The 20,650-nt window shown below is 39.8% G+C and overlaps 1 protein-coding gene across 1 annotated transcript; it reads right to left on the minus strand.

Moving 5' to 3' along the window:
- Positions 1–7,932: 7,932 nt before the first annotated feature.
- Positions 7,933–20,055, minus strand: LOC146612656 (sodium-dependent lysophosphatidylcholine symporter 1-B-like). The gene is made up of 14 exons (XM_085342563.1): positions 19,859–20,055; positions 18,256–18,384; positions 17,449–17,573; positions 14,555–14,678; positions 14,372–14,450; positions 14,133–14,284; positions 13,939–14,029; positions 13,267–13,385; positions 13,049–13,132; positions 9,460–9,543; positions 9,174–9,286; positions 8,929–9,072; positions 8,587–8,763; positions 7,933–8,428 (listed from the first exon to the last, which is right to left on the minus strand). The coding sequence occupies exons 1-14, from the start codon at positions 19,940–19,942 to the stop codon at positions 8,374–8,376; spliced, it is 1,560 nt and encodes a 519-aa protein (XP_085198689.1). The 5' UTR covers positions 19,943–20,055; the 3' UTR covers positions 7,933–8,373.
- Positions 20,056–20,650: the final 595 nt, after the last annotated feature.

The raw sequence follows: 20,650 nt of genomic DNA on the forward strand, positions 1-20,650 counted from the left end.
TAACTCGATTTGGATTTGGGGATAAATTTAGGAAGATAATAGATATACTGTATAATGATATAAATAGCTCTGTGTCATTGGGCTATGGCACTGGTAAAAGATTTGGCGTCAAAAGAGGAATTAGGCAAGGGTGTGGAAGCTCTCCGTTGTTGTTCATAATGGTTGTGGAGATGCTCGCAATTCTAATTAAAAACAGCAGTGTTGCCGGAATTGAGATTATGGATAATTCTTTAATAATTAGTCAACTTGCGGATGACACTACTCTTTTCTTAAAAAATGAACATCAGATTCCCCTGGTAAAACAAATAATCACTACATTCTCAAAAGCTTCAGGCTTAAAGTTAAATTTAAATAAATGTGAATTATTGGCATTAAAGGAGTGTAATTCACAATTACTGTACGATATAAAGGTGAAGAAGGAGGTAAAATATTTGGGCATCACAATTTCAAAATGTCTGTGAAGGTTCTCAGTCATCCAGGTCATCGTAGTCAAAGGAGCTTGCAAAGAAAAGCGTCTGGACTTCTTTAAGTTGCTTGAAGACGTTTCACCTCTCATCCGAGAAGCTTCTTCAGTTCTTCAGAACTGAAGAAGCTTCTTCAGTCACTGTCAATTGTCAGTAAACACTTAATCTGGCTGATGAATCTTCATGTGACATATTAAGTCAGTTTTATTAAGTCTGTAATCAAGTGCCATTCTTCTTATTTTACGGCACTGTTGCTCAATCGGGGGACGCTCTCTGTTGAGGAGAAAAGCATGAATTTCTTTGTATACGGGTTATCCATTGTTTAAATGTCCCGGGCAGTCGAAAAGGAGGCAGAGCTGTTGAGAAATGCTAGGAGCTAACTGGGCGCTAACCGTATCATTCAAATATATTGAATGTCGCAATGTTGGCAAAGAGAGGAAGTGACGTAAGATTTGCGCATGCGGGGTACGGATCGGGTTTCCGGTACGGATCGGGTAGTGACAGTATGGTCCGACTTTGCACATGCGCAGTGAGGATCGGGAGTCCCGATCTGTCACTATCTTTTTATTTTTTTGTTTTTGTCTACATTATATTAAATGTTTCATTATCGGAAACATTTTAAGAGATACTTGTTATTCTTAACATCTTAACAGATACTCTGACCTGTAACTATCGTAAAATGCTTCGACCGGAAGTAGACACCTTTCGCGCATGCGGGGTACCGATCGGGTTTCCGGTACGGATCGGGTAGTGACAAGCACTTTGGCAACAGTGGGAAGGAAAAACTCCCTTTTAACAGGAAGAAAGCTCCGCCAGATCCAGGCTCAGGGAGGGGCGGCCATCTGCTGCGACCGGTTGGTTTGTGCTCACCTTTTTATGTGGGCCCACAGTAGTCAAGAAATCACCCGAGACGTCTGCCCGTCTGACCACTAAATCCGGTCTCAACCTCCGCCGACAACAAACACCTGAACCTCGTTCTACTGATCCTCAGTTGCCTGCATCCTCCACCAAATGCTGCGAGATCGATCAACTTTAGACCAGACAACAAACGACGGAGGCTCCGGAAAAGTGCAATCAAACGATGAGTTTTATTATCACAGGAGAACAACCAATCGTCAGCATACGGATTGTTTTGCTCTGACAAGAATACATTGGGTTCTGGTTTTATAGGACAAAATATCACACCTACGTCAATACAGTTCAAAAATACATGGTGACAGACGGGCAAAAGTTCAACCCGTGCAGACAAGGGTACATCACGTACACTTCTAATAACCATAAACCGACATATAACTTCCCTTTTCTACATTACTTGCCTTTTAGGGTAATAACTTCAGGTCTTAGCATCTCTGAGAGCTAATAATGGACCCTCGTCATTGATCACTAAGTAGAGTACTTTGCAGCCAGTCTCTTAGGCCTTCGCTCAGACCTGCTACTAGACTAATATGTGTATCGTAAGCGTGCATGCAATTAACCTGCTATGTTCTCATCTCCCCTCAGCATGTATCATCTGGACACTCTCACCAGTGAAGCTTAAAACCTTCTAGAATGGAACATCAACTCTAACCAAGCACATTTATGCATTGTGTATAGAATGAACTCAACCTGTAAAAATAGAAAGGTCAATGTGATGACAGACATATTCAATGCAATTTTATAAACCCTGCAGGAAATATTACTGATAAATGATACTGTGAAACATGTTATTAATACATTCTTCATAAGGCAAATTATATGATAGCAATAAAAGAATCTCTGAATCCCAACAGGTGAGAGAAGGAAGACAGGATAAAAGACATGCTGTGGAAGAGAGACAGAGGTTAATAACAGATATGATTCAATGCAGAGAGGTCTGTTAATACATAGTGAGCGAGAAAGGTGACTGGAAAGGAAAAACTCAATGCATCATGGGAATCCCCCGGCAGCCTATGTCTATTGCAGCATAACTAAGGGAGGATTCAGGGTCACCTGGTCCAGCCCTAACTATATGCTTTAGCAAAAAGGAAAGTTTTAAGCCTAATCTTGAAAGTAGAGATAGTGTCTGTCTCCCGAATCCAAACTGGAAGCTGGTTCCACAGAAGAGGGGCCTGAAAACTGAAGGCTCTGCCTCCCATTCTACTTTTAAATACTCTAGGAACAACAAGTAGGCCTGCAGAGCGAGAGCGAAGTGCTCTAATAGGGTGATATGGTACTACAAGGTCATTAAGATAAGATGGGCCTGATTATTTAAGACCTTGTATGTGAGGAGCAGGATTTTGAATCCTGGATTTAACAGGAAGCCAATGATGGGAAGCCAAAACAGGAGAAATATGCTCTCTCTTTCTAGTCCCTGTCAGGACTCTTGCTGCAGCATTTTGGATTAGCTGAAGGCTTTTCAGTGAGTTTTTTGGACATCCTGATAATAATGAATTACAGTAGTCCAGCCTGGAAGTAATAAATGCATGAACTAGTTTTTCAGTGTCACTCTGAGACAGGATATTTCTAATTTTAGAGATGTTGCGCAAATGGAAGAACGCAGTCTTACATATTTGTTTAATATGTGCATTGAAGGACATGTCCTGGTCAAAAATGACTCCAAGGTTCCTCACAGCGTTACTGGAGGCCAAGGTAATACCATCCAGGGTAAGAATCTGGTTAGATACCATATTTCTAAGCTTTTCAGGGCCGAGTACAATAACCTCAGTTTTATCTGAATTAAGAAGCAGAAAGTTAGCGGTCATCCAGGTCTTTATGTCTTTAAGACATTCCTGCAGTTTAACTAATTGGTATGTGTTATCTGGCTTCATGGACAGATAGAGCTGGGTGTCATCTGCATAGCAGTGAAAATGTATGCTATGTCTTCTAATGATACTACCTAAGGGAAGCATGTATAATGTAAACAGAATTGGTCCTAGCACTGAACCCTGTGGAACTCCATAATTAACCTCAGTGTGTGAAGAGGACTCTCCATTTACATGCACAAATTGGAGTCTATTAGATAGATATGATACAAACCACTGCAGTGCAGTACCTGTAATACCTACAGCATGTTCTAACGCTCTAATAGGATATTATGGTCGACAGTATCGAACGCTGCACTGAGGTCTAGCAGGACGCACGATCTGATATCCTCGTGTTGGTGTTGTTCCCAGATCATCATACTAAATGTTGTTCCAGGATCAACATTGCAAGTGACCAATCAGAATGTTGTGACGTCATACTTTTGCGACTTCGGGAAAAACCGGCGTAAAACAAAAAACTGTACTTAAGCTGCGAGAAACTGCCTCTGTCCGCCGCTCATCGGACCCTAACCCTAACCGTAACCCTTTAATAAACAGTAAGCAGAATTGATATTGTCCTTGCAACATTGGAATTTCATGAATGCACGAATGGCTTGGCGCGCAAAAGAATAACGTCACAACAATGTGATTGGTCACTTGCAATGTTGAACCTGGAACAACATTTTCATGATGGTCTGGGAACAACACCAACACGAGGATATCAGATCATCCCTAGCAGGACAAGCACAGAGATGAGTCCACTGTCAGAGGCCATAAGAAGATCATTTGTAACCTTCACTAAAGCTGTTTCTGTGCTGTGATGAGCTCTGAAACCTGACTGAAACTCTTCAAATAAACCATTCCTCTGCAGATGATCTGTTAGCTGTTTGACAACTACTCTTTCAAGGATTTTTGATATGAAAGGAAGGTTGGAGATTGGCCTATAATTAGCTAAGACTGCTGGGTCTAGAGATGGCTTTTTGAGTAAAGGTTTAACTACAGCCAGCTTGAAGGCCTGTGGTACATAGCCGATCATTAGAGATATGTTGATCATATTTAAGATTGAAGAATTAATTAATGGCAGGACTTCTTTGAGCAGTTTTGTAGGAATGGGGTCTTGGAGGAAGTAATTATTGAAGTTAACTCAGAAAGATCAATTAGAGAAAAAGAGTCTAACTTAACATCAGTGGTACTAAGAGTAGCTGTAGATAATATTACATCTGTGGGATGATTACTGGTAATTTTTTCTCTAATGATAAAAATTTTATTTGTGAAGAAGTTCATGAAGTCATTACTAGTTAACGTTAAAGGGATGGTTGGCTCAACAGAGCTCTGACTGTTTGTCAGCCTGGCTACAGAGCTGAAGAGAAACCTGGGGTTGTTCTTGTTTACTTCAATCAGTGATGAATAGTAAGATGTTCTGGCTTTGCGGAGGGCTTTCTTATAAAGCAGCAAACTATTTCTCCAGGCTAAATGATGATCCTCTAAATTTGTGACACGCCATTTCCTCTCCAGATTACGAGTCATCTGCTTTAGGGTACGTGTTTGAGAATTATACCACGGAGTCAGGTACTTCTGATTAGAGACCTTCGTTTTCACAGGAGCTACAGTATCCAGAGTCGTACGTAGTGAGGAGGTGAAATTATTAACAAGATAATCGACCTCTGTTGGGGTAGGGTTCAGATAGCTGCTCTGCTCTGTGTTGGTACAGGGCATTGAAGATGATAACAGTGGGTGGATTATATTCTTAAACTTAGTTACAGCGCTTTCAGAAAGACATCTACTTTGATAAAGTCTACTCTCCACCGCTGTGTAATCAATTATTGTAAATGTAAATGTTATCAGGAAATGATCAGACAGGAGAGGGTTTTCAGGAAACACTGTTAAATGTTCTGTTTCTACGCCATATGTTAAAACAAGATCTAGAGTGTGATTAAAGTGGTGGGTGGGTTCTTTTACATTTTGAGAGAAACCAATCGAGTCTAATAACAGAGTAAATGCCATGTTGAGGCTGTCATTTTTAGCATCTACATGGATGTTAAAATCACCCACAATAATTATTTTATCTGAGCTCAGAACTAAATTAGATATAAAGTCTGAGAAATCAGACAGAAACTCTGTGTAAGGCCCAGGTGGACGATAGATGATAACAAGTAAGACTGGTTTCTGAGTTTTACAGCTGGGGTGGACGAGGCTAAGCATCAGGCTTTCAAATGAATTAAAAGTCTGTCTGGGTCTTTCATTAATTAATAGGCTGGTGTGAAAAATTGCTGCCACACCGCCCCCTCGGTCTGTGCTTCGAGATTTCTGGTAGTTAGAATGACTCGGGGGTGTTGATTCATTTAAACTAACATAATCATCCTGCTGCAACCAGGTTTCTGTAAGGCAGAGTAAATCAATTTGTTGATCAATTATTAAGTCATGTACTAACAGAGACTTGGAGGAGAGAGACCTAATATTTAATAATCCACATTTCACTGTTTTACTCTTTGGTTCAAATGTGGATACTGCATTGTTTTTTCTTTGTAATTGTTTATGTTTAAGTTGTTTGTTGATGGTTTTTAGTTTGTTTTTTGTCTGTTTGGGAGCTGACACAGTCTCTATGGAGATGGGTTTTTGGGGGGGTAGCAGGAGGAAAGAAGCTGCAGAGAGGCATGTAAGACTGCAACTCTGCTTCCTGGTCCCAACTCTGGATAGTCATATTTTGGGGGGTTTAATAAATTTGTCCATATTTCTAGAAATGAGAGCTGCTCCATCCAAGGTGGGATGGATGCAGTCTCTCCTAACAAGACCAGGTTTCCTCCAGAAGGTTTGCCAATTATCTATGAAGCCCACATCGTTTCTGGGACACCACTCAGACAGCCAGCAATTTAAGGAGAACATGCGGCTAAACATGTCACTCCTGGTCTGATTGGGGAGGGGACCAGAGAAAACTACAGAGTCCGACATTGTTTTGGCAAAGTTACACACTGATTCAATATTGATTTTAGTGACCTCCGATTGGTGTAACCGGGTGTCATTACTGCCGACGTGAATTATGATCTTACTGAATTTACGTTTATCCTTAGCCAGCAGTTTTAAATTTACTTCAGTGTTGCCTGCTCTGGCCCCTGGAAGACAATTGACTATGGTTAGTGATAGTTTTACTTATTTTTACTCATATTTCTTATGTAAAAATGTTAATCATTAAAAAAAAAAAAAAAAGAGACTCAAACTAAACTCAAGGTTAAAAAAAAAAAAAAGTCTGAAATTTATGGCATTTATTTTTTTTTAGAAAATCAACCCCCCCCCCCCCAAAAAAAAAAAAAAACCAAATTAATAAATAAATGTCTCTCTCACTGAAGGAAGTTGTTTTATACCAACTTGCACTACCTTAATGTTAATGCATGGCTTACATCTAACTGGTTTAATGTTCCGCATAAAAAACAAAGTGTTATAAGGATGCTTCAAAGAAACCAAACAGTTTTTTTCTCTGCTTTGACAAAGTTTATTCACAGGTTTAAAATCAAAAATATGAACACGATTTGACTCCTCAGTGGTTTATATACATTGCTCTTCATAAACATAGTTGGAAAAAGTATTTACACATATACACATACAGCAGCATATATTAATATAGAGGGCAGATGTAATCTACTCTATTCTGCTGATTCAGTGCAGTTTGAAGGCCCCAAATGAAAATGGTTCCTTTTTCATAGCATCATTTGAGGTAAAATCAAGTCATCTGCATATTAGTTAATGAAAGCATCTGCTATAGGGCTGCTGTTTTTTTTTTGTTTTTTGTTTTTTTTTTATTGTATTCTTTTAAATCAGTCACATTTCACCATGACTGCAACTTTTACTTTTCTAAGACAAAAGGAAAAGACAAACAAAGCCAACATTTACATTTTTTTTCTTCCACAAGACTCAAATCATTCAGTCATTGGTAATAAGTTATTCTTAAACACATGCCTGCATAAGAAAATTATAGTCCCTTAGATAGTTTCCATAAATAGTTAAATAACACATTTTTGAATTTGGGATGTCACATGGTAAATAAAAAAGAACTCCCAGTACAGCTGACTTTGCTTTATAAGCACTTCAAAAAAGTCTATTAAACCCGACGGAGATTTACATAAAAAATTAATTTGAGTTCAGAAAATCAGAGATATCTGAAACCAGTTGTAAGACGTATTTGTAAGGCAATGATTCACATAACCTATATACAAGTACATCATGTTGTACTGCCGTTTCTCCTTTAGAAAATTCAAGTACACTTTTTGAAATGTGCTATATGAAAACAAACAAACAAACAACAAAAAGGAGAGAGTGTAGCAAATCTCCATACGACTCCATTTACTGGAATAGTGCTGGCACACCCTTCATAATAAGGGCTGATACTGTACATTTCTTTCAGAGCACACTCTGAGTGGAAAACAGCTAAGACGCGTCATCGAAACATCAAAATGTAACAGTGTGTTCGAGTGATGGTCTCATAGTGTAAACCAGCACGTTAATACCTTGCAAACGGTACTGCAAAGTACACTTTCTCCCAAAGCTTTCATGATGTAGTGCAATCACACGGGAGGAGTGACAAAACGGAAGGCTATAAATAGGAACGTCTCAGTAAACAATAAAGTCAAACATCTTTGGAAACCAAGACTAGAGCTCCCAAGAGGCTTTGTCGTTCATTTATAAAAGCTGCCAAATGCTAACCAAAATGTGTGTGAGCTTTGTTTTAACAAAGAAGTGGTTTGAATTTTTTTCAGCTATTGCTGTAGATTATAATAAAGAGAGATCTCTGTGCGGCATTTAAGCTAAATGATGAAAGAAAATCTCAACAAAACAAACAAAAAAATATATAAGTAACAGAATCTAACCTGGGAGGTCGGCATAACATAACAATCCTACACCGTGTAGATTTGGATCTTGTGTATTCTCTGGAGTTTTCATTAACCTGTTCACTGGGACACAGCTGGATGGAAAAATAAATACTCAGTGTGGACACTAGAGGGTGATGTAAACCTGTGCAATTCACTGCGGAGGAACCCGCACATGATGACGATCACTAGTCAGCAGTGGGTGGTTTGTGGTCCCTCCCCTGTTAGTCCAGGCGGTCTCTTCACAGCCTGTGCAAACATGTAAAGCAGCAGAGGCGGCTGGCTTGGCCTCTAGACGCTGCTCCCACGATCTGAGGTTTCAGATTCAGAATCCGTTTCAGAATCGCTGTTTAAAAAGAAAAGGAGAACAACCAGAGTCACAAACACACAAGAGTGGGCTAAAACTGGTTAACAGTTCAAGTTTTCATACAATGCACAGATCCTGGTGGGACACAGAAGAAGGATCAATGGTAAATTGTGTGTGTGTTTTCACTCCTCACTTACAACATTGCCTGCAGTAGTTTTCGGTTGCCTTGTCTCCTTTCCTCATCGATGGGGTAGGTCTTCAGTATCAACAGTCCCACAGCAATAAGAACCACGGGCACGGGAGAGACCAGCACCTTCAGGGTTACACTGACCGCCTCGGGTTGTGAGCAGCCCCCGGTCACGTAGCCAGCAAATCTGTGAAAAAGTGTACACAGGGGGAGAAAAATTAAGCAATATGGTCAGCTGAAGAATTAAGTATTGTTGTCCCCAGGACTACTGGACTGATAAGCTCCTTAGTTTTAAGGATGAAAACATTAATATGATTGAAACACTGATTAAAAATCAGGTCAGTAAACTTACTTCAAACTGAGGGTAGAGATACCCAGGGAGACTCCAGAGGCAAACTTGATAAAGAACACATAGAAGGAGTAGAAGAGGGCTTCATGACCGCGGATGTCTGGATTTTGAACTTTGAAGTCATCCACTACATCAGGAAGCATCGACCTGAAAGATCAAACATCCAGACAGAAGCTCAACAACACAAAAGAAAACCCACATCCGCAAAAGGATCCAAGGACAACTTCTGTGGATAAACTTGTGCTTACCAGGGAAGGAGGAAGGCTGCTGCTACACTCACACCTGCTGCCACTGAGACCAGGTAAGAAACGATCAGGTTGCTTTTGACAGAGACGATCAGGATCATGAAGGGCACTGCCCACTGTAGCGAGAGGGAGAAAGACGTCAGAGGTCTCATAAATGAAACAAACAAAGTTTACGATCAGGATTTATTGAAGACTTTTTTTTTTAATCTTGCAGACTGAATGAGTCAAAATAGAGCATAGAGTGAGCTATAGCTTCACTCATCTACACTCCATAACATCTGCTACTCACCGAGATGCCAAAGTAAGCTGCTTTCTTCTTCCCGAACCGGGTTAGAAACCACTGCCACCAAGGGATGGTTAGAGCCCCAGAGAGCTGAAGAAATAATGATAAAGAATTTAGTTATACAAGCTCGGAAGAGAGCACGAAAAGAACATATACTCTGAGTTAAATGATGACTAAGCGATGACTATAGAATTTTTTTTCATGTATTTCATATAGCTGAAGCGTGCTTATCAACCAAGGGGCAATTAAAAAAAATTAAAAAAATAATTTAACATATGGCCTTTTTTCCTGCTGTGCTTGCAAATATGTTTCATTCACTTTGTCCCCAAAAAAACAAAACACAGAACACAAAGTAGACTACACATAGCAGACTTGTAGCATCGGCATTGTTGGACAACATACTAAACTGTTAACCACATTGTTTCTTTTTAATCAGAATTTAATCTGCGCACACACAGACCTTGTTGCAAACAAATTGCCAAACCAACTGGACTTTTCCAGTGTGTGAGGAAACCTTGAGACTTATTGTTGCGGAAATTATAGCTGGTTGGCGTCAGTCATATCTTCTTCTCTGCATTTTTTATACATGTGAATATTTTTGCAACTTGCTACTATGTGAAATACGCAGGTCTGATGCAAATGGAGAAAAAAAACGTCTGCTTGGATAATCATCGGGGACACAGTGGGAATGTCTGGGAGTAAAAAAATGAAGCCAGAAATGAAATGCCAAAAACTGCAATTCCTTTAGTAGCCACATGAGGCTGATTCCAAAAGCCACTTAAAAGCCCAACTTTACAGCAGAAATAAACATGTTTACAGAATGGTACAAATTAAACACCTAGTTTCCCCCTTCATGGTGGGTGGACATATTTTATTTTTTAATACATCAATGAGTAGTGGCAAAAGTGATACCCTTATATAAATCTGGAGATAAGCATAGTTTTAACAACTATAGGCCAGTGTCTCGTTTGTCACAGTTTTCAAAAGTGCTTGAAAAACTTTTTGCGGAAAGACTTGATTTTTTTTTCAATAAAACTATCAACTAATAAATGGAAATCAATTTGGATTTCGTAAAAATAGATCAACGGCATTAGCATTGTTGACTTTCATTGATGATATTTCATCTGCAACCCATAATAATAAATACACAGTTGGGGTATTTGTTGATTTAAAAAAAAAAAAAAAAAAAGAGCTTTTGACACGTTACAACATCCTATTTTGATTTCTAAATTGTATAATTATGGTGTGAGAGGAGTAGCATTGAATTGGTTAAGGAGTTATTTAGAAAATAGGTTGCAATATGTACATTATCTTGGCAATACCTCTGAACGATTGAAGATTGTATGTGGCGTTCCTCAAGGTTCTATTTTGGGACCTAAACTTTTTAATTTATATATTAATGACGTATCAAAAAGGTTAAATTTTATTTTATTTGCAGATGACACAAATTTGTATTGCTCTGGAGAGAATTTGAAAGATTTGGTTGAAATTATGATTTCTGAGATGTTAAGATTAAAAAAAAATGGTTTGATGTAAATAAATTATCTTTGAATCTGACAAAAACGAAATTCATGATATTTGGCAATCGTGTAAAGGAGGAAGAAGTCATTATGTCCATTAATAGAGAATTGATTGAGAGAGTTACTGAATTTTAATAGTAGATGAAAATTTGACGTGGAAATCACATATTGAGTATATTAGAAAGAAGATGTTTAAAAACATTTATGTTTTGGGAAATGTAAGAGATTTATTAGACCACAAAACAATGCGCATTTTATATTTCTCATTGTTTTTCTCATACTTTTGTTACTGTGTCGAAGTTTGGGGGAATACATATGAGAATACTATAAAATCTATAAACTTATTACAGAAGAAAGTGATACGGATGATTCATAACGTTAAATATAGAGAACAAACAAATAAATTATTTATAAAATCAAAATGATTAAAATTAGGAGATTTAGTGAAACTACGGACACTATTAATTATGTTTAAGGCTAAAAGTAATATTTTGCCTTCTAAGTTACAAAGAGTATTTTTAACGTGTTTGGGGGGAGAAGACAGCAGAAGGAAATTTTATTTTAAGCATCAGCTAGCTAGGACAACACAAAGATTAATGAGTCCAACGGATAGGGGTACGACTGTGGAACTCTTCATTATAATTTAAAGAGTTGTATAAATTTACATTGTTTTAAAAAGTGTTACATGCTTAAAACGATAACTCAATATGAAGAATGTGAATGAAATTGGAGTTCATTGAATAAGGATCCATTATTTTTTGTTTCATTTACTTACTTTTCTCCTTGTTACTATGTGGAGTGGTATATTCTGATTGTAAATTGTTGTTTGGTTTGAGTTAGGACTGGAAATAAGTGTTAATGTTAGTTAGTTTGTTCCTTGACTTTTGGTGCCCACTTGCAATATAAGTTGGATTGTAGATAGGGGGCAGGGTTTAATAAGAATATATTCTTCTGCCTGCTCCTTTTCACACGTGGTTGCAGTGCTTTACTGACAGAAAGTGTAGTTGGTTTGTTTGAAAGAACTAACTGTGGAAACTGTTGACCAAGTGTGAAATAAATAAATAAATGAAATGAAATATGTATCTGTTAGATTCATAAATACAATCTATACAGTTTATGTAACTTGCTAGTCAAGCTTGTTAGTGTTAACTTCTAATCTCCCATATTTAGGCACCATCTAGTGCTCCAAGTTTTCCTATACTGTGTTTTATACATTAAAATGAGTGGAATCCAAACACTAGTTGGAAAGTTAGTCTGCATTTCTCTAAATTCCTAGCTCTAACTCTGTATGATGGACTTTCTTGGATGATCAATTATATAATTTTAAATAAATCAAATGAAATTTATAAACAAAAAATTACAAAATATTTTCTACAGAAACTATTCAGACTACTAACTGGGCTTCACTGAGGACTGTGGGAAATGTGGAAAGTGGAAAAATTAAAATGACCACCGGAGGAGGTCAGGGGATAAGGTCACGATAAGCTTTCATTGGCTTTTAACCCAACCCTGCAGGGGCGCAGAAAACCTTTGACCTCCAGGCCAAAACTGGTCAACCAGTGTTAAATTAGCAAACAAAAACAAGCAGTAGATGAAAGGCCAGAAGCCCACGAATTCTCAGACTTTGACACTCTGCTCTAAACTCTCCAAATGTGATACAGTGTCCAAGTATTTCCCACTCCTAATCATAGAAAAAGGCAGCAGAGCAGAAAGCAGTGAGAGGAGGGCATTAGCAATGGTGGCTGTTCCCATGGTGTCAGTGAAGGGTTGCCAGGGCAACAAAAGCTCCATTCTGTGCCCTTGATCTAGCATAACTCAGAGAGTGAGCGAGTGGGAGACCGATTCCCAACAGTACGACACCTCCTCTCATCCTGAAATATGCCCTCTCAGGCCTTCGTGGCATGCTTCTACATCATGCGAGGAAGCGCCTAAGACTAGAAACTGAAATATCCCCTAAACAGTTTACAGCAAGCAGCAAGCTTTACGTCTGCAGACATGGTGTTGATGTACACTAAATCTACCCTGATGAGGGTTTTTACGAGAAGAGCACTCATAGTAAAAATACAAACACTCACCATGATGACAAGAAGGATATTCTGAAAGTCCTTCCTGTGGCCGAGAGCGTAGGTGATAAAAAGTGCAAAGTTTCCCTCCAGCAGCTGTAAAAGACAGAAGCAACTATAAACCAAATTACTGTAATAAATAAAATAAAAAAATCCTTTCAACGCGACCTCTGAAAATTCACGAAAAAAAAAAAAAAAAAAAAAAATGCACAAATCAAATGTAGCGTTACCATGAAAGCAAGAGAGGTGAAGAGGAAGCCGATGACCAGTTTGACATACGGCCCGTGACACATGACCAACCGCAGGCCCTGAGCAAAGGTGAGCGGCTCCGACTTGTCCCGCCCGGTTTCTAGAGTCCAACATAAAGGAGAACACAACAAATGAGACCTCTGCAAATCTGCATCTAAGAATACAACACACACAAGCTTTTGTGGTGAGACAATGTGGTATTTGTCTAGTGAGTATTTTGCAGCACTTGCTACAATCTGGCCACCACATCTTTATCTTTTTGAACACAGAGTGAGAAGGCCAAGAGGAACTAACCAGAGGCGCTAAGAAAAGTTTAACAGTTAAAGAATTATTCCTGTCACTGTTACTAATATACAGTTTTGCATGCGCATGATTAAACTGGACAAAAACTGAGTCAGAATTTTCTTTTCCTTTTTTTTTTTTTTTTTTTACATCAATTCACGTGTCAAGTTGTCAGATTCATGATTCAAGTCTGTCTTGAAGCCAAATTGAGTCATTATCTTACTTTAAATGTTGTTTGCATTTATCAGGGCTCGCAAAATCGCCCGATGTCCCGGGGATAGCGATATCTGCAGTCGGGCGACCAAAATCTATCCAAGCCCCGCCCGTCGGGCGATTTTGCGAGCCCTGATTAGATAAGAAAGGATTCATACCTTTTTGCTCCTTCACACCTAAAAACAAGATTGCAGCACACAGGACGTAGATGATGCATATGACCCCTGAAGCAACCAAGTAAGCTTGTTTCTGAGGACAAAAAAAAATAAAAATACACGACCCTTAGCTTGGACCAACAATAATCATCTTTTATTTGACACAGTACAAAAAAAACCCCTTTCAATAGACTCACCGTCTGATCCAGTGAGGCTATAGTGGTGTTGACACTGGATGAGTTTGTGCTGTAAGGCGCATCAGACTCAGTGGGACAATTGGAATTACCACCTACTATCTGCCCCTGGATTGCAGTGCCCAGCACTGTGCCCAGCACCTCCACCATCATCCCTGAGAGCAAACACAAGAACTGACGGTCAGCACACGAATAACAAAACACCAGTGAAATCAGTTTATTTGCACAGGGTGATGTCGTACTGTAGGCTGTAGCAGAGTCCCGCTCTTTCTGGTCCCTGCTGATGAACATGGTGAGGGCTGAATATGGCACATGGAAGCACTGCAAATGTACGAGACCACAACATTAGACAAGTTCACGTCAGTGGACAAAAAGCAAATAAAAAAAATAAAATAAAAAACATGGGCTCAAAATGCGGTACTAACCGTCTGCATTGACTGGAAAAGGCAGTAAAAGACCAGATACCAAATGACCTTCCCCTCTTCAAACGGAGGCACGTACCAGATCAGGAGGTAAGTAAGCACTGCAAACGGGGTGGAGAAAATGATCCTGAGAAGAGATGAGTGGACACAGGTTGATAAAAGACTGAGCATTTCTTTCTTACCTTTGTTTTATTTTCTTTTGTATTTAAGGCAAACACATAGAACCCACTGTTTCCTTCCTTTAAGGGTGTGTCTAATGCATTTTCCCCACTGTTACTGTAGCTCAACCCCTCCTTTTTATATCCCTCCCTGGCAGTCAATTCTTTTCAACTCTTTCTTTTATGCTTTGTGAATAATCCTTCTAATCCTGGCTTGTTAGATCTTGTGTGTGGAGAAAGGGCTCAGCCAGCGCTGCACAAGGAGGCGATAGCTGCTTGGACCCACATCATTCTCACCCCACTCGGCCTCAGCATCCTTCTCTTCAGCCGTGCCCTCTACCTGACCTCAGTCACAGAAACCGGCGATACTACAGACTGCAGTTAAAGCCTCAGTTTTTAAATAAGGAAATCAAACAGTTTTACTTGTTAAGAGAACCATTACAAGGCAGTTTTTGGGGGCCAAAATGAAACTACATTTTTCTCGCTGAAAGTAATCACATAATTTGAGGAAAACTGCAGTTTTTATTAGCATCATGTGAATAAAATGTGACCTTTTAGAGGCCAAACAGGGAGGTGAAGGCTTACAGGGTTGCACCTGACTGCATAATCATGAAACATTTTGTCAAATGGCAACATATATTTAAACAGCTATTTCTTCCTCAGGCTTGTTTCTGAGCCGTCGCACATGCGAGTTAAAACCTGACTCTCCCCAAGCTCCATAACACTAACGGGGAGAGGGTGAGCGTGACATTCACACATGGTCATATGAAATCCCCTTGTTCCCCTTTCACCCATGTGACTCACATGGAAAATAAGAAAACTCCTGATACCTTTTAACGTCCAAGCAAATTTAGGTTAATGAGTACTAATAATTTCCATTTTTGCTCACTGAGCACAGGTTGCTGGTTCACTGGCACAGCAGTGAAAGTCACAGACACATGATCACACTCTTTCCCCCCCCCTCTTTCTAAAAGAAACAAAATCTACTTCTAAAATAAAAAAAAAACCTCATTGAGCTAAGATAATAAGTAAAATGAGAAATGTAGACTCCTGCCAGTCTGGCTGCCTGCCTGTCTTTATGTACATTTCCAGTACAGACAGAAAAAAGAAATAAGAACCTAACAAATCTCTGTATTTTTATCTGGAGGATGTCCCTTTTATGTACATTTTGCTATTTTTCTTTTCTTTTCTTTTTCTTTAAGCGCCTGCTTAGTGGGCTGCCCACTGCTTCACTGAGTGAATGGGTCAAATGCAGAGAAAAACAAGTAATTTCCCCATGGGGATCAATAAAGTATCCATTATTATTATTATTATTAAACTAGCCTCATTATTTTAACCCAGCATGCTTTTTGACCTGAAGTAACCTCTCTACACTTGTACACGCCGAGAAATCATACACACAAAGGAGAACACACCCATATTGGTTTGAAGCTGATGGTGTGTTGTGGGTTGGACCAATCACAGCTTAAGCCAGTAACTTCCCCCTCCCCCTCACTTCCTCCCAGCTACAACATTACAGCTCATGCACAGCTGGCTTTTTCAGTCACTCCACTCCAGATATGGCTGGGGTATCATGTGAGGGGGGGAAAAAAGCTTGTAAAAATATTTAGCTCTGCTCCTCTGCAGATTATATCATGGCCTTGAGAGATTTTTGTAACCAGATACGGTTCTGATATTGTCAAGAAAGCTGCACCATGTTTGACTGTGAGAAGAAAGTCAAGGTCGCCCTTCTTCAGGCAGGGATACCCATGACAAGCTGCCAGCTATGTCACAGTGAACCAAACACACAGCAGATTGCAAACACATATCTAGACTGAAACATAAGTAACAACTAAAACATGGGAGACGATGCTGGTAACTAAACTGGTTTGTTAGGAATGCAAAAATGGTTTCAGGCATTTTCATCTATTTGAGTTTTGCAAATGTTTTACAGGGAAGGAAAAGTACAGCGTGTGTTCAGCTACAAGGACCTTTTGTACTTGCAAAGTTGCAAGAAGAGAAACTCTCCCAGCTGCTGCAACAAATTTCTTACCGAGCCAAGTGTCACTTTCCTACAGGCTCGTCAAACTTAGTTTAGTCCGGGGAGACATGCGCTCAGACTTGATGTCAAGTAAGCTGGACTTTTTAAAACCCTGGTTAAAGTCTTTGTCAGCAAGAAGACTTACACTAATAATAATTCTCACAACCACTGTTATGACCCGATCCATCCCTGTGATTCACACAAGTCACTTAAGTATATCTTGCAGCTCATTTTAGTTTTTTTTCCTGTCTGACTCCCTCACTTTTAAAGCTCAGTTGATGTTAACCAGCTAGCCCAGGCCCATCTTTTATTTTCCCTATTGGCTGACTAGCTGTCCTGCTTGCTACTCTATCAGTCCTCAATATAATTCAACTGCTTCCCTAAAAGGATTTCGTCTCAAGGCTCGATCCAAACTAGGACCGCAGCAGACGATGGTAGCCCTGCTCCTACTCTTCAGCTGGCTGGTTTCAGTGGGTGCTTCAGCCTGCATTTGGTAGGAATGTCTGATGCTGGCACTGTATATGATTCATATTTAGACTGCATTATTGCACTCTTACCATTTATTCCTCCTTAGTTGCTACTTCAAACTTGTTGCCATGGCTACTGATCCTGAGCTGTTTTTTTTTTTCTTGTTGTTGCCAGAGCATTTGCCTCATGTATCTCTGTCCTTACTCAAAACGCAGCATTATCTTATTATCATTCAACATACAGATACCTACCAGGGCATCATGCGGCCAAAGCGGGTGGATCTACTCCGGCTCACCAGGAAACCCACTGTAGGGTCGGTGATAGCATCCCAGGCCCTTCCCACAAACAGGATGATAGAGGCATAGAAGGGGTCCAGCTAGAAGGGAAGGGTGGAAAAAAGTGTGTTAGCTTTGAGACCAAAACAGTGAGGATGCCAAGGACTACCTCATATGGAGAGTGGCTCAAAAGAGCTGTGACAGCAGACTCAGTACAGCTGAGAGCACAACAGAATTAAAATACACAACACTGTCACTTCTTTTATAACAAAGCAGCATTCAAAGCCCCTCTAATGATCTCATCCTCTGAGCTGAATGGCCTTTTTCCAGTTCCTACTGTGTACAGCAGGAAAAAGTCTAATTTGCTAACAAAGCAAACAGGGGGAGTCCGGGTTAACACGCTTGACCGGAGACAGTTTAGCTGATATGAGGCTGAGAAGAACAAACACACACACACACACACACACACACACACACACACACACACCTACCTTGACCCCTGCGTTTGTAACCTGTGTGTGTTCTGCAAACAATTGAATTTTATCGATGTCATTTAGCTGCTGTGTGGCATTGATTTTTAATATTAAAAAACGTTGTGATGAAGAGCTTTTTTTTTTTAAATAATGAAGATCACTTAGTTTTCCTCACACAAATGTTAAATTTTTTTTTATTTTAAATACTGGCATCAGCCCAGAATCTTCACAGTTGGTGCAGCTTTATAAAGGAGGCAGAAGTGTGTGATTTTAACCTTTTGGGTTTTTTTGCCCAGCGCTTGGCAATTACCTGTGCCACATCGAGCAAGTAGATTTGGAGGAAGAAGCCAAGAACAGTGCCTGTGATCTGGTAGGGAGCCCCGCCAAAGGCATAGCACACTTTACTGAACACAGACAGACGATTTCTCTGGGTCTTCAGCTGGAAGAGAAGAAGAGGTGAGAACAGAGGGGAAATGCAGTGATGTTAGTGCATTTAGACATTAAATATGGGTAAACTCGAATTCCACTGGGAAGCTATAAATTAAGGTGTAATTATGTAGACAGTGGGTTAACACATTATCATTGGCTCCATTTCTGCCTTCAGTCTTTAATTCATCCCTCTGATTCAAATCCCTACACCCATCCCTCTGTCAAACTTTGCGTTGCAACGCGGAACTATGAGGTTACTGTAGTTCATGCTGAGTGAAACCACATCACTACATCACCTCAGCACAGCCATTGGCTCCAGCAATGGTATGTTAGAGGTAGTGTGACATTTTATGCTGAATAGCCAACAGCCTCCAGACAGACTAGAGCCTATCAGCGGTAGCCAATACCCTTTCTCAAGCGTGATGTCAGCAAAGGGGGGATTACACACCCTGATTTACAACCATCACGGACACAGAAGCAGAATCACCTCTTGAAGGACGCAAATTGCAACCTTATCAACAGGCACACACAATATTCTCTCTGTGGTCACGTTCCACAGAGTGCATGTCTGGAATTACAGTGATGCAAGACTAAAAATAATACTGATGCTAAATAAAGAACAGAAGCCTGCATAACCTTTAATGTGCTTTAAAGAAAGATCTCCACAGTCTTTCCCAGAGTACAAGAGGACTGCACTGAAAAGTGCCTTTGGATTCAAAGAAAACCACCAGTATAATTTACAGTTTGAACCATGGTGCCATATACATCGCTACTTTTTCATCCAGCAGTCTAAAAACCCAAAGACAATGAATTTAAATGCACATCAAGGTTACTAAAGATTAGCAGCTTTGGGGCTAATGTTTCACAGGAGTTTTGTTACACTTTAAATCTACATCACATTAATGTAAATGATCACAGAGAAGACACTGATGTTTGAAATGCAACCTGCCGTGTATTTTCTCGTGCAAAGATACCGCCACTGTTGAACGATATGGAAGCTATTAAACCATTTTGGGGGTAAATTTAAGGCGTTTATCGTTAAATATAGGGACTTAATTTCAGCCACTTAAACCAAATATGGCTCACAAGTCGTGGCTCTAAAAACAGGATCACGCCACGTTTCTCCACATCTGCCAGCAGCTATATTTGAATGTGACAGAGAGAAAACGCCGGCTTTCGTTAAGGTGTTTGGTCCCTTTAAAACCGGTATGCCAGCATCACGAGAGCTGGAGGACAGATAAACGTGGACCGGGCGAAATTCAAACCTCGAGGGCAGGAAAGGGCACAGAACAAGGCAGGGTGTGAGGTTTTTGGTAAGAAAGGAAGTAAAGACCGCATTTTATCAAACGTTACTTTGAATTTAGGCGCCCTTTAACGCACCTGATTATTATTATTTTTTTAAGTGGGCGCGGCGGGCACATAAATCCTGTTCATTTTAACACCCCTCTTAAAAATCAAACGTGCCGGTTAAACGTCGCTCTTACCTTCACCGTCTTGATCTCTGCATTGAGCGGTTTGACTGACAATAAAGTCGCCGCGTACTGCTCGGCGCCCTCTCCTCGTGCCATTATCTTGTTCTAGTTGATGTTATTTTTCGATATTGTGAAATGTAAATATATTCCTTAGTGTCAGAAGAATGAACCGAGTTCACAGCATCGCCATGTTAGCCAGAGCTCTGGGAGCTTCTGAGTCAGAGCGCTCGTGCTGCTTTCGTCCACCTCATTCATTCTACTATGTGGGCTACGTCAGGTTACACGTCACAATCGGATGTTCCACCATTTTTTCCTTCTTTTTTTTTCCCTGTTCGTGACCTTCAGTAACTATTAAAAGTTTAGTACGCTGGGTCTTTTAAGAAGTTTTCTTTGTGTTAGAAAATCAGTAAAAATTCCAGCTTCAGTGGAGATTGAAGAACCCTTACTCTACCTAATAACGAAGCAGCTAACAGGAAGGTATCAGCAATATCACCAACTTTTTAACCTTTTCTTTGCGCTAATTAATTTAATTTAATTTCATAAAATAATAACTATACACTAGTGATGGCCAAATGAAGCTTTCCGAAGCACTGAAGCTTGTATTGAAAAATGGTTCATTACTCGAAGCTTTTCAACACAGTCCTCTAAGGTGACATCTGGTGGCGAATATTTTGAAGAGCAGCTTGAATCTGCAAAATAAAACGGACTGCTCAATCATCACTGCTCACTCAAGAGTGGAGTTCTCTCCGATATTGGGCCACCGTTCCGTTGCTTTGAACATGTAATTGGTTTTGTCTTCTCGAT

The sequence above is a fragment of the Diplotaxodon limnothrissa genome, linkage group LG19, assembly GCF_057381915.1.
Source record: "Diplotaxodon limnothrissa isolate DT_005_m linkage group LG19, D_limnothrissa_male_GT1.1, whole genome shotgun sequence".
Lineage (NCBI taxonomy): Eukaryota > Metazoa > Chordata > Actinopteri > Cichliformes > Cichlidae > Diplotaxodon > Diplotaxodon limnothrissa.